We start from the raw sequence: 13,693 nt of genomic DNA on the forward strand, positions 1-13,693 counted from the left end.
TGTTCCAACTTGGTAGAATTAGTTAGCCCATGTGCTTTACAGGCATACTTATTACTTATGTGACTCTAGACAAGTCATAGAATTTTCCCAAGCCTCAGTTTCTTAATATGTAAAATGAGGATAATATAGTTTTGAGGAAAGAGTTCAGTAAACGAGAGTATTATCTAAGTGGAAGATATCATTTTATTATAACCTCTACATGAATTACAGATGTGTTGCGCACTTATCTCAATGGAGAGTTTCAAACTATGAGTTCCTTATACAAATGGAATATATGAAGTCAGGCCCTGATTAAACATTATCAACCATAGAGTCCAAACATGGAGCCTACCAAAATAGGACATTAATAGGGTATATATGTTGTGCTCTGTGAGAACATTGTTGTTGTTGTTGGTTTTTAACTGTTACCTTGTGTATTGGATCCAAGGCAGAAGAGTGGTAAGGGTTAGGCAATGGGGGTTAAGTGACTTGCCCAGGGTCACATAGCTAGGAAGTGTCTGAGGACAGATTTGAACCCATGACCTCCCTCTCAGGATCTCCCAATCCACTGAGCCACCTAGCTGCCCCCTACATTGTTTTTTCTTATCTAACTTATTATATAGTTTGTCCAAAAATTTTTAGTGCTACATTAGAAGAATCTAGCACTAAGATTTTTTAACAGAGTATTTTTTCTAATTGCATGTAAAACCAATTCTTGAGATCTGCCAGTAGTATGGTCTTGCTATCTATTTCCTCCTTGAGCTCCTTCAATTTTTCCTTTAGAAATCTAGATGCTATACCATTTGGTGAATAAATATGTTGTATTGATATTACTTCATTGTTTATAGTATCTTTTAACAAAATATAATTTCCTTCCTTATCTCTTTTAATCAGATCAATTTCTATTTTGGCTTTTTCTGGTATCATGATTGCCATTCCTGCTTTTTTAACTTTGATACATAAGAAATTCTGCTCTAGCCTTTTACCTTGAATCTTTGTGTGTCACCCTACCTCAAATGTGTTTCCTGTAAAAAACACATAGCATGATTATGGCTTTTAATCCACTCTGCTATCTGCTTCCATTTAATGGGTGAATTAATCCCATTCACATTTAGCGTCATAATTATTACCTGGGTGTTGCCCTCCATAGTTTTATCCCCTTTAGATCCTGTTCTATTCCCTTTCACTCTTGTAGAAACAATTCTTAACACGTGTTTTCAAGTTCCATATTCTCTCTCTCCCTACCCTTTTCCTGATACATTAAACAATTTGATCTAAGCTATATCTGTGTAAGACACTAGGATTTTTAGGACAATCTGTATATGATGAACCCATTTGGTTCAAATATAAGCAAAAAATAGACTGTTTTAATAATTGATACCACCATTAAAAGTAAATAAATATCTAACTGATCTATTCATTCTTAAAGAACACATTAAAATATATTTTTCCAAATGCATATAGAGTCCAAACATGGAGCCCTCACTAAATCCTGTAAAGATTTTAATATAATTTATATGGCAAATGGTTGTTCTTGTACTTGGATAGCTGATGGGAAAGTAAACAGGTTTGTCCTTCTTCACTTTTGTTTTTAATGAAGATTAGAATCATTATAAAAATAGGTTTCCACTTCTGTTTTCTTGTCAGTTTCTTCACAAAGAAAAATCAGGAGAAGAGCTCACTACAAATGTTAATTAAAAGCTTTGTTAGCAAGACTGAAAATATAACAGCAGTTTTCACTTTTAAACACATCTTTCTCTCCTATTTGGCCCTCAGGGATTTTTACACCCCAGGGCGTCAAACATGTTTCCTTCTCATCATTAAACACCTCGGAAGAATTCTGGACACAAACAAGGTTTATTATAGGCATATACTTCTTATAATTGAAAAAGTTCTAGGGTGTCTAATTTTCTAAGTTGTAGGTGTTAATCATCTAAGGTAGTATAGAATTTGGAAGATTTTTTTTTTGATAGATTTCATTTGCACACCTAGATTAACAGTTTTCTCCATGCTGAGAGATATCAGATATGGCAAGTATTCAAGGATGAAATTTTGCCAGGTTAACAAAAGTGCCTCACAAATTACTTATTAATACAACACAGGCATCGGAAATCTCTGAGAAAACACAGAAATACATAATTTTTAAAATATCATGAAACATTGCTTAAATATTTAGTTTTCATTCATTCCTGAAATAACAACAACAATGATAACAATAATTCCAAAATTTATATAGTGCTTTCAGGGTTGCAAAGTATTTTTAAAAATTTATATTTTATTCTCACAACAATCCTGAGATTCCTATGATCCTCATTTTATAGATGAGGAAACTTAGCTGGACAGAGTTTAAGTGACTGGTCCAGGGTCACACAGTTAATAAATTTCTAAGGTTGAATTTGAACTTAGTTCTTTCTTATCTGACAAAGTTCCTGAAACTCCCTTCCTAAAATCAATCCTACGATGGAAAAATTCCTCCCTCCCAAATAAGCAAACAAATAAAAAAAGTGAGAGAACTTTCACAGGAAAATAATTTGTATTATATATATATATATATATATATTAAATATGTGGTCATATGTAAATTGTTATATCCCAGAAAAGAGCCTAGATTAAAAACCAACCATATAGCATTTTTCTTCCCTAGAGAACATGAAAGCTCTGATGGCTAAAAGCAGAGAAAAGTATCATGTTTAAGTCCCGATAAAAAATGAATGTGCCTAACACAAAGAAAAATATGGCCCCGGGCAGAAGATGATAACAAAGTGAAAAGTATTGTACTCCACTGCCTGAAATAATTCAAAAATACATTCTTGGGAAGGAAGAAGGCAAGTGTTATAATTAAAAATATTAAAATTCATAACTAGAATCTTATCTGACCCCTTTAAAGATGAGTGAAGTTCCAGATTTAATGGTTTCTCCATTTAGGTTTCCTCTCTCGGCACCATAGACTTCAGGCCAAAGATCAGGATGTAAGTTCCCGTTGAAGTCATCCTTAAGAACAGAGGGCAAGGAGATGATAGGAACACAGAAAGGCCCCCCGAAGCCCCTATCACACCTAAGGGGGAAAATGATTAGGGAGAGAGCATTATTGCTGAGAAAGGTAAACGTTTAAGTGACTCAGTTGGACTTTTGCAACAGGAATAAAAAGAAAGATTTGTGACTACTTACACGCAATGTCCCAACTCACACATTCCATGGCCTGAACACATCCAAGGACACCCAGAAGCCAACACGACATTATCAATAGCCCAGGAATCAGCGCCAGATGTATAATTTGACTGAATCCATCTGAACCTTGTCCTGGGAGAGCTAGGCAAAGAAGAAGGATCCTTCAGCTCAATGAAATTCAAATACCTAGCAAGAATGACTTTCATGTACTTCTCTTTAAATTGCTATTTTCCCTAGTTTTAATTGCCCCAATGAAAAGTTCCTTTAAAAGGGCAGAGAATATTTTTCTATATTTCATCATAACTATATCAAGTGAGAATACATAGAGCATATGAAATGTGAAGACAATATTTTAGTTACTTCCTTTAGTCTTAAAAAAAACCAAACACCTTAGTTTATGTCTTAGAACTCTGCATCGATTCTAAGGCAGAAGAGCTTTAAGGGCTAGGAAATTGGGGTTAAGTGACTTGCCCAGGGTCACCCGAGCTAAGAAGTGTCTGAAGCCACCTTTGAACTCCAGGTCCTCTTGACTCCAGGCCTGGCACTCGATCCAATGTGCTGTGCAGACACCCCTACTTCAGTTAGTCTTTCCCAGAAACAGATGAATGCATGCTTTCTTATGAGGTGAGTAATAACCAGGAATGGAACTATTGTAAAGGAATACAAACTGTCTTCTCAATTATTAATGATCCAGAAGTTTATTTATACTTTGGGTGTTTGGAACCCATAACATAGTTCCTCATAGAAACAATGTTGCAATTGGCAGGTTCCCAGAGCGTGCCACAAAAAGTTACTTAACTTAATATATGCCATATCTTTCCTGTTAGTTATAGTAGAAAGGCATGGGAAAGGATATTTTCCCTAACTTTACCATTACTCCTAGGTAATTCTTACCTCTGGGGCCAAACACAAGAAGTATTACTTCTCTTCTAGATGATTATCTTTAAAATACAGATTGTATGGTGGCTAAAATGCAAGACAAATTCAGGGAGATGAGTTCAAATCCTACCTTGGATACTCTAGCTCTGTGACCTTGAGGAAATCACTTAATCTGACTGTCTCAGCTTCCTCCCACAGCACCTACCTTATAGTGGCATTGTGAGGATTAAAATAGATAATACAAAAATCACTTTGTAAATTTTTAAGTGCTCTGAAAGTGCGAACTGTTGTTATTAGTAGGTCTTTTGTTCTAGGACAAAATCTTCCTATGGCAACAGGATGTGGTGGATAGAATGCAGGATTTACAAGAGACCAGAAGTCCTGGGTTCTAATCCTGACTTTGATGCACATGACAGTCATTAGGATCCCAGGGCTCTTTATGATAACAACTGCATGTTGGATGTGCTCCATGTGAACAATGTTCTTCTTCAAATGTGGTGCCCAGAACCAATCAGACACAATATTTCAGATGTGCTCAGCCCAGGACAGAGTGCAGGGGACCAATCGTCTCCCTAGTTCTGCATACTCTGTTTCTCCATGCAGTTTAAGATGACCTTAACTTTATTGGTTGCAACAAAATCAATCAACCAATGACCATTTATTAGGTAACTATTATGTGCCAGGAACAATGTTAGGCACTAGAGATAGAAAACTAAAAATGAAACAGTTCTTGTTCTCAAGGAGCTTATATTCTAAAGGAGGAGCAACATATTTGAGCATAAGTATTTATGAAATAGAAACCAGGTAACTGGGGAGGGTGAAAAACTGGAAGCTGGGTGGATCAGGGAAGGCTTCTTGTAGGAGGTGGCAACTGAATTTAGAAGAAAATAAAGGGATTCTAAGAGTCAGGGGTAAGTAGAAGAAATGCAGTACAACAGTGAAAAAGTCCTAGAAACAATGTTGTGTGTGAGAAAGAGCAACACGATGAAGCTGGTTGGACTGAATAATGAGGGAAAGGAAATAATGTTATCACAAGTTTGGGAAGGAGGTAAGGAGGGGTCAAATTTTGAAGAGATTGAAGTCATCAAAAATGGAATCATATCTACATAAAAATAAATTGAGCTTTTAATTCATTAAAAGCTAAATATCTTTTCCATGGAATTACTGCCAAGCCACACCTCCCAACTTTTATATTTGTGGAAGTGATTTTTCTGGAATATATGTGAGAGTTTACTACTCTTAATAAGAAGAGGTATTTTTTTCTCCATCCATACAGACTGTTTGCCCTGGAGTAAGGAAGATCTGAGTTCAAATAAGACCTCACATATTTATTAGTTGTGTGACCTTTAATCTCTATTTGCCTCAGTTTCCTCATATGAAAAACAGGGATAATTACAGCACCAACCTCACAAGGATATTATGAGGATCAAATGAGATAATTGTAAAGCAATCATCAAAGTGCCTGGCATGTAGTGGATGTTATGTAAATGTTAGTTATTATTAATAGCATAAAAGAAGACATCTCTCTTGGTAAATCGCTTCCAAGACATCTGTGAACTGGGGAATAAAAGGTTGTCTTCCCTGGCTAAGTAATGATATGCACAGATATCTATATACACACATCCTACTTAAATAAGAAAAATATTTTGTAACATTTTATTAGTTAGGGTTCCTACAGAAATGGTGGAGTGGATTTAGGAGAAACCGTTTAGAAGACAACAATAACTAGTTAAAAGAAGGGAGAAGGAAGACAGAGAGAGGAATGTGTCCAGATAGGTAAGTGAAAAACAGGAGCCATGAAAAGTTGGTCTGAAGACAGTGTTCAGCTGGAGCATCCAAAAAACAATATAAGGGGTATCCCTAAAAACAGACTGGGAAGGGTGGTGAAACCAGAAACTTACTGCACTCCCATTTCAAAGGGTCTTCTGCAGCATATCATTCATCTTGAAGAAGAGGGTAAGATTTATAGAATCAAGAGGGAAGTAGGAAGATCTTATCAGATCAGATTTACAATGAAACGAGGATGAGGAGAACTTGGCTGGGAAGAAAGCACACTCGATGTACTGGACAAAATGGTTTAGATCCAAAGAATGTCTAAATATGATCCTTCCTAAGCTCTACACAGCTCAAGTCTAGAAGAAAGCTTCATATCACTCTTAGGCATTTATAGATAGTGTCCTGAAGAATCATGGAATGATACTAGCATACTGTGTATACCAGCTAGACCTAAAGGCAAGAAGACTCATCTTCCTGATCTGGCCTCAGACATTTATTAGCTGTGTGATCCTGGGCAAGTCATTTGACTCTATTTACCTCAATTTCCTTATCATATATATATATATGTATATATATATATATTCCATGCTTGTATTGGTATTTCTAAACTTATACTCCATGTAAATATGAGAATAGATTGTCTTGAAACCAAAAGAGAAATTAGATATTCATAATTCTTGATATTATTAGGTCACCTTTCCAGCAAGATTGACTACAACTTGCCATTCCCAATAGAGATAAACTCTTCTCTATAAAATGAGCTGGAGAAGGAAATGGCAAACCACTATAGTATCTTTGCCCAGAAAACTTCAAATGAGGTCACAAAACATTGAACATGCCAGAAATGACTGAACAACAAAGCTGCATGCAACACTAATTGTACTAGTTTGCTGCATACCAAATTACTGAGTTGTGTGTGATGTTGCTGAAAATACATTAATTCCTAAGCAGAGGTGCTTGGTAAAGGGGCAGTGACCCCAAGATTATAATCCAAATCCCCAGGGGTGGTGACAGAGCATAAACAGTAGGCAGCTGACTCTTTAGCACAACAGATACCTTCCCATTTGGATTTTAAATTTAAATAATTTATTTGATCAAGGAATGGTAGGAATAATGGTTCAGAATTGGACAAGACCTTAGAGGCTATTGAGTCCAACTCCCTAGATTTACAGATGAGGAACTCAGGCTCTGACAGGTGAATAGACCTGCACAATGTCACAGAGGTAGGAAATTGTGGAGTATGTGAATCTTGGTTCTCTGATTCCAGATCCCTCATTTTATTCACTGTCTGTCACATTTGGGGGCTGGAGAAGTACAATAGAAAAAAAATCCCAAGATGAGAGTTGACAGGACTGTGTTCGGGTCTTTGCTTTAATAGTGAGTGATTGTATGGCTTTGACATAGTCATTTTAGCACTCTAGGTTTTATTTTCCCCAAGTAGTAAAATGAAGTGGTTGGGAGAAATGGCCTCCAACTATGGGATTCTATGAGATATGCTTTGAACCTGTGGATCGTTGAAGATCAGATTGTCTTGTCACTGACACAGAAATAAGAAATGCATGAACCTTAATGTTATGAAATCATTTTACCAGCAGGAGTAAATACTACATCCCCTTTTTGACAGAGGCATTATTTCCTATGCATGCTGTGGCCACATTCAAGTTTGACAGTACTACCAGCTGATGTGCTAGCTGAGGTGAAAAGTTCTTTTTTGATATAATGATATAGTATGATACTTCATTGAAATCTTATGCCACTTATTAGGGTCACTGTTAACATCTTTGGTACTATACTAAGGTATTTCTTGTATTTCAGCCTTACACCACGGAAAAAATCAGGCAAGAGTTCAAATTTGAAATAATAAAATTTTTTTTTGCCCTTTCATTTATGCAACTTGATTGATGCACATGCAATATACCAGCATCCTAAACCAAAAGAAGTCCATCGACTTCTACTCTGGGAATAGTTACAACTCACCAGAGACAATGTCCTTAGCTAGGAGTCAGTCAGTACACATTTACTAAGCACCTGCTACATGTCAGTCAATGTGCTAAGTGATCGACAGTAACCTAGAATATATGGTGAGGGGTAAAAAAAAAGATGGTTGTCTCTTGAAGGTTTCTAGCTTTTAAGAAGAGGTATCAGAGGAGCTACATTGTGCTTTACTACGTATAAGAGAGATGTAAGTTGTACTAGTCTGGGATGTGGGCAATACTCATTTGCATCGTTGCTTTTGACTATAATTTGGCATAAAAAGGAATATTCAGTCTGTAGTTATCCTTGTCAACAGGAAGGTTTAAGGAAGGGGAACTTTTGAAATCCTTTGGTTGATCGCATTACATTTAAATCCATTTAGTAATGCAATCTAAAGTACTGTGTTCCCCCTTCGGTCACCCACCCAGCACATTCCATATGTAATTATCAAGGAAGATTCATAGATTTCCCCAGGGGGTCACATTTTTTCAAATTAGATGAGTACAGCTTAAAGTTCTGACATGTAGCCAACATGATAATTCTCACATGGTAGAAAGTGGAAGGTAGACAGTGACTCGCTTCCAATTCTGGAATCTTTCCGAGGTGTAAATTGAACTTTCTGTGTAATGCAGACAGCCAATAGTTGGAGGAACACACTCTTCTGTGACAAGATGCCAGTCTCTCCCATTGTTTAGGGAATACTGGAGTTGAACACCATGAGAGTCACTGAAAGGTTTGCTACAGCCCATGCTCAGCTCAAACTGGATGAAAGTGGAAGCTGTCACATGAAAATCCCAGGTCTCAGCATATCGGGGTTTTCCTAAAAGAAAAAAAAAAGAGGTAGGGGGAGGAATCAGTATTTTCTAGTTTGCTTACTGAAGCTCTATGTTTATAGCTAAATTTTGAGCTAGAAAACAGAAAAATTATATTCTTGCATATATTTGGTTTGACTTTCCCCCTTTTCATTAACTCATCTTTTATTTGTATGCTGAGAAAACAGTGGTATAACTAACTCAAAATACTTTGCTTCCAGGTTTATAGACAATAACAGACTTCAAGTTATTAATTCTACAAGTTAAGTATATGAGGTTAATGTAAGATTTAAATTAGTGTACGATAAATCCAAGTATTAGAATTTATAGGGTTTATTGGTAATCACTTGAAGTAGAAGAAATAAAAGAACAAAAGTATAAAAAGCCTGAGTAAAACTACATGGGTAAAATTCTCCTGTCTCGCTCTCACCCAACCTTCCACAACCGCCTTCCTGAGAGCAGAGAGAGAGGGAGGAGCTACACAAAACTTATATCTTCCCTACATTAGTACATAGTAAATACGCAAATGGGATGCTGGGAAAGAGAGTCCTGGGGAGCAAATTCTATACACACATTATTATAGATTTAAAGGAAACACCATAGCATATTGGAAATATTATAAGTCAAGGAATTGGAGGACTTGGGTTCACATATCACCCTTAAGGCTTATTACCTCAGTGACCTTCAGCAAGTAATTTAACATCCCAAGGTTTCAGTTTCCTCTTACATTAAATAAAGGGTTTGGGCCAAATGGCTCTTCACATCCCTTTCAGCTCTAACCTGTAAGCTAAGCTTACGATGGTTCATATAATACAGAGCCTTATACCTGGGTTAGAGCTACAGGCAATGGAATGACAGTATATTTTTCAGTATATTTTAAAAGACCCAGTCATGTCGTTCCATTGCCTGTGAAAGACAAACAACTACTGTAATATGTAATTATCTGAGAAGACAGAAATCTCTTGGTTTTAGAAGAATACTCTGTCCCAGGTATAAGGCTCTGCATTATATGAATCCTATTAAAGACACAGTTTCTATGGTGAATCACATATTCTCCATTTACCTATACTTTCACTGAATGTCAGAGCAGTATCCATAGAGAGACAGTCAATATCTACTTGGCCTCCTTGAATTCTATACCAGTTGGCTTGTAAATCTATAGAACCATCGAATTTATCCTTAAAACCAGTTTGAGAGCTGTCATTCATTCCTATAAGGACATCATCCAAAGCCCACTGTGCTGAGTGCTTTCCTGAAAATAGAAAAAAAATGGTAGTTAGTGGAATGCCATTACATAACATTCCTTAATATATCTCATAAATGTAATTGAGGATCAAATTGTCTTGAAATTGACACAGAAATAAGATAATTTTTCTGTTGCTAGGTCACTTTTTCAGCAAAATCAGATATATTTTGAAATTAATGATAGATAAAAGTTCTTAGATAAATTAAAAAGGCCCAATCAAACTTTTTGGTGCCTTGTAGCTTACCATGTTGGGGTTGCCACCATCGAAAAGCTGTTGCAGATGTCTTGGCCTCCCGTGGCAAATCGATGGAAATAATCTGTGGTTCCAGAAAAGACATGAAGTCCAGCTCTCGAAGTAAATGCCACAGTATCCCATTATCATTTGAATATTGCACTACAAGTCCTGGATCGGGGAAGATAGATAAATCCAGTTAGCTAGATGTTCACCCAGTCACCACCCCGCAGACTTTTGACTGATATTTTCTCTGGCATAGACTTAGTGATTTCTTTCCTTCTTGTTTCTCCATCTCTAATCAATCCTTCTTCACAAAGCTGCCAAAATAATATTGAATAATATTGACTACCACCTTCAGTGGCTCCCTATATTCTTGTTCCATCCAACCTTTTTATAAAGTTGATTTTACTTCTATTTTATCAAGACTTAAACTAGATTAGATATTCTCTTTTGCAGTTTAATTTCTACTGGAACACTTATCATCCTCATTTTACTCAATCTACAATCAAGCCATAGAATTATTCATATATTACTTTCCATTTCATGTCTCTGTGCGTTGGCACAAGTTTCCCCTGTCCTCATATTTAGAATTCATTCTCTCAATCTCTGCCTTTCCAGAATCCCAAATCTTTAAAAAAATATCACCTCTTTCTAAAGCTTTCCCTGGCCCTTTCAGCTATCAGTGTTCTTTTGTTCTACAAATTTTCCTTCAGAACTTTGATTTCTGCTTTGACCGTTTTCTATTCTACTTGTCTATGTTATAATTCAAGAAAAGAATGTAAGCTTCTTGAGGATAGATATTACATTATTTGTATCTTTGTATCATCAGTTCATAGCAGTGCATGTAACATGTTTAATATATTATTTGTTGAACTTGAATTAAAATACAGTTAAGGCAGGAAGAAGAGTTTGTCATTGAAGGGCAAGGCTATAACATATAGGATGACCCTATGGTCTAAGTGTAGTTTTAAGCTATCAATTAGCTTATTTGTATATAGTTTGCATATTGTCTTAATTGTTAGACTGTGAGAATTCTTTGAGAGCAACGACTATATATTTTTCCTATCTTTGTATTTCCAATACTGACACATAAAAGGCTTTTAATGTTTATTGACTGACTGACTTAGTAAGCACAATACATTTTTACTGATTGAATGACTAGCAGCGTTTTATGGAATGATAATGCATTGTTCTTTTTTTTTAACCCTTACTTTCTCTCTTAGAATCAAAACTATGTATTGGTGGCAAGAAGTGGCAGGGGCTAGAAAATGGGGGTTAAGTGACTTGCCCAAGATCACATAGCTAAGAAGTATCTGAGATCAAATTTGAACCCAGGACCTCCTGTCCCCAGACTTAGCTCTCTATCCATTGAGCCATATGCCTGCTCTTATTATTATTTTAAAATTTATTTCATTAGTCAGATATTTCTTAATTACATGTAAAAAGAATTTTAACAATCATTTAAAAAATGTGCATTACAAATTCTCTCTCTTTTCCTCTTCCTTCATACTCTTTGAGGAGTTCAGCAATTTGATATTGAATGCACATATGAAATCATGCAAAACATATTACATATTAGCTATGTTGCAAAAGGAAACAGACAAAAAATAAAAGAAGGAAAGTAAAGTAAAAATATGTTTCAACATATATTCAAAGTTCATGAGTTTTCTCTCTTGAGGTATAGTACTTCTCCTTCCCTTCCCTTCTCTCCCCTGATGGGCTTTACTATGTTCTTATTGCTTTCTTGATTTTTATATCTCTCTGAAACTAGAAGGATAGTGGTTATTCAAAGACCCCATCATCTCATCCTGATTGGCATGGGAGCCTTGACTTGCTCCATTTCTGACCTGTGATGGCTTCTTCCTTATATAAACTGGTACCCTCCCTACTCCTGGAGGCTCACCGATTAATGCCAACTTAGTTTAGACACCTGATTGGCATATACCAGCAAAACTTAAAATACCTGGGTTTAAGATATCCATCAGCATTAGCCTCCCTCAGAAACAGGTATTATAAATATAAGCCACTGGGGGACAACTAGGTGGCTCAGGGGATTGAGAGCCAGGTTCTGGTTTCAAATGTGATCTCAGACACTTCCTAGCTGTGTGACACTGGGCAAGTCACTTAACCCCCATTGTTTAGTCCTTACCACTCTTCTGTCTTGGAACAAATACATAGTATTGATTCCAAGATGGAAGGCAAGAGTTTTAGTTAAAAAATAAATATATGCCACCAAAACCATGCTTGATATAGTAACATTTGTTTCAGTGAAAGTCTTGCCTGTCTATGGCTCAATTTTGATTGAAACACAGTTTTAGAAAAAGCAGAAAAAAATTAATTATCAGTGGATCAACAATGTAGGTAATATCAGAGAGAATAAACGTTGATTAAGAAGCATAAAATCTCACTGGCTAGTTCACTTTCTAGGACAAAGCGCCCTGACGGTCTTAAAAGTTAAGTTTACTAAATTAACTCTTTCGGAGCATTGCATTCACCTCAGATAGTAACAAAGCCCTGCAGAAATAATCTGTTCCATTATAGAGGATAATCAAAGAAGCCAAGCTCAGAGAAGTGTTAATGTGTGGATAAAACACAAGGGAGGGAAATGGCAATATTCAATTTTATTCCATTTGCTGATCCTCATTAGCTGTGTCATTGAACACATTGTATGTCTGAATAAACCAAGTAATTTTAGCTCATCTATTGACTGTTTTAAGACATGTAAAACATCTCTTTTTACACTGAAACTGCATCTGTGTTCTGCCCAGTCTTAATGAAAATAGCCCAATTCTGATTTTAATTCCAAATATGCAGATTGATGCTTCAGCTTGAGTAAGCCAAAAATCTTTACTTTCATCCCTGTAAGAGATTTGCCCTTGGATTTAGCAGATTTACATTTTAACAGCCAGTTTTCCACAAAAGACTGAGAAGTGACTGACTGTTGGATGCAAATTATGCAGAGGGCTTGAAGTAAAAGGATTTGAGGCTGGTGGAGAAAAAGTTGCTTGTTTCCAACCTCCTTTTGACAGTCTTCCCTACAGTCTTAATCACACCTGCTAATAGATCAGAGGTAGGATATTGCTAGGAGAGTCACACCACACAGGGGTCCTTTGGTCTATGGGATCCTTCTGCTCTCTCTTCCCAACCAATGTCTGCTTCCAAATCCCGCTCTTTAAAGTCTGTTTCCATTCTTTCAATGGAACATTAAAGATAAAAGAGGAACAAACAAGCATAAATATGTACTGTTGTTCTCCAGGTCTAAAGATGAATTTATTACTTTAAATTCATGGCATCAATCAGTCAACAGATATTGACTGAGCAGCTGCTGCATAGCTTTTATTCTCTTGATAAGCAAGGAGGTATTATCAATAAGATACAGCACCAATTGCTTTGAGGAATACAAAGAATGCAAAGAAAAATGCGGGGTGCCTGCCCTCAAGGAGATTTGATTATATAGTTAGGGAGCTATAGATATTCAAGGCAATGAACCATCAATGACACAACGAATGCAGAGACTATAGTTTTGAGCTTGAATGTGCCATGACAGCTCGGTGGAGAAGATGGAATTGGAGTGAGAATTTAAGAGATAGGTAGATTGGAGGAAGAAGGCACACCTGTGGGGAA

The 13,693-nt window shown here is 36.4% G+C and overlaps 1 protein-coding gene across 1 annotated transcript in view; it reads right to left on the reverse strand.

Moving 5' to 3' along the window:
• The window catches only part of RELN (reelin), a 539,202-nt gene that overhangs the window by 96,771 nt on the left and 428,738 nt on the right, over positions 1-13,693 (reverse strand). The window contains exons 32-36 of the mRNA XM_003342005.3: positions 10,079-10,237; positions 9,652-9,840; positions 8,323-8,596; positions 3,148-3,288; positions 2,857-3,034 (exon numbers count right to left, since the gene is read on the reverse strand). Of these exons, the coding sequence (XP_003342053.2) occupies positions 2,857-3,034; positions 3,148-3,288; positions 8,323-8,596; positions 9,652-9,840; positions 10,079-10,237 (941 nt within the window). The remainder of the gene's footprint in view (positions 1-2,856; positions 3,035-3,147; positions 3,289-8,322; positions 8,597-9,651; positions 9,841-10,078; positions 10,238-13,693) is intronic.

Source organism: Monodelphis domestica, chromosome 5 (genome assembly GCF_027887165.1).
Source record: "Monodelphis domestica isolate mMonDom1 chromosome 5, mMonDom1.pri, whole genome shotgun sequence".
In the NCBI taxonomy this organism is placed as follows: domain Eukaryota; kingdom Metazoa; phylum Chordata; class Mammalia; order Didelphimorphia; family Didelphidae; genus Monodelphis; species Monodelphis domestica.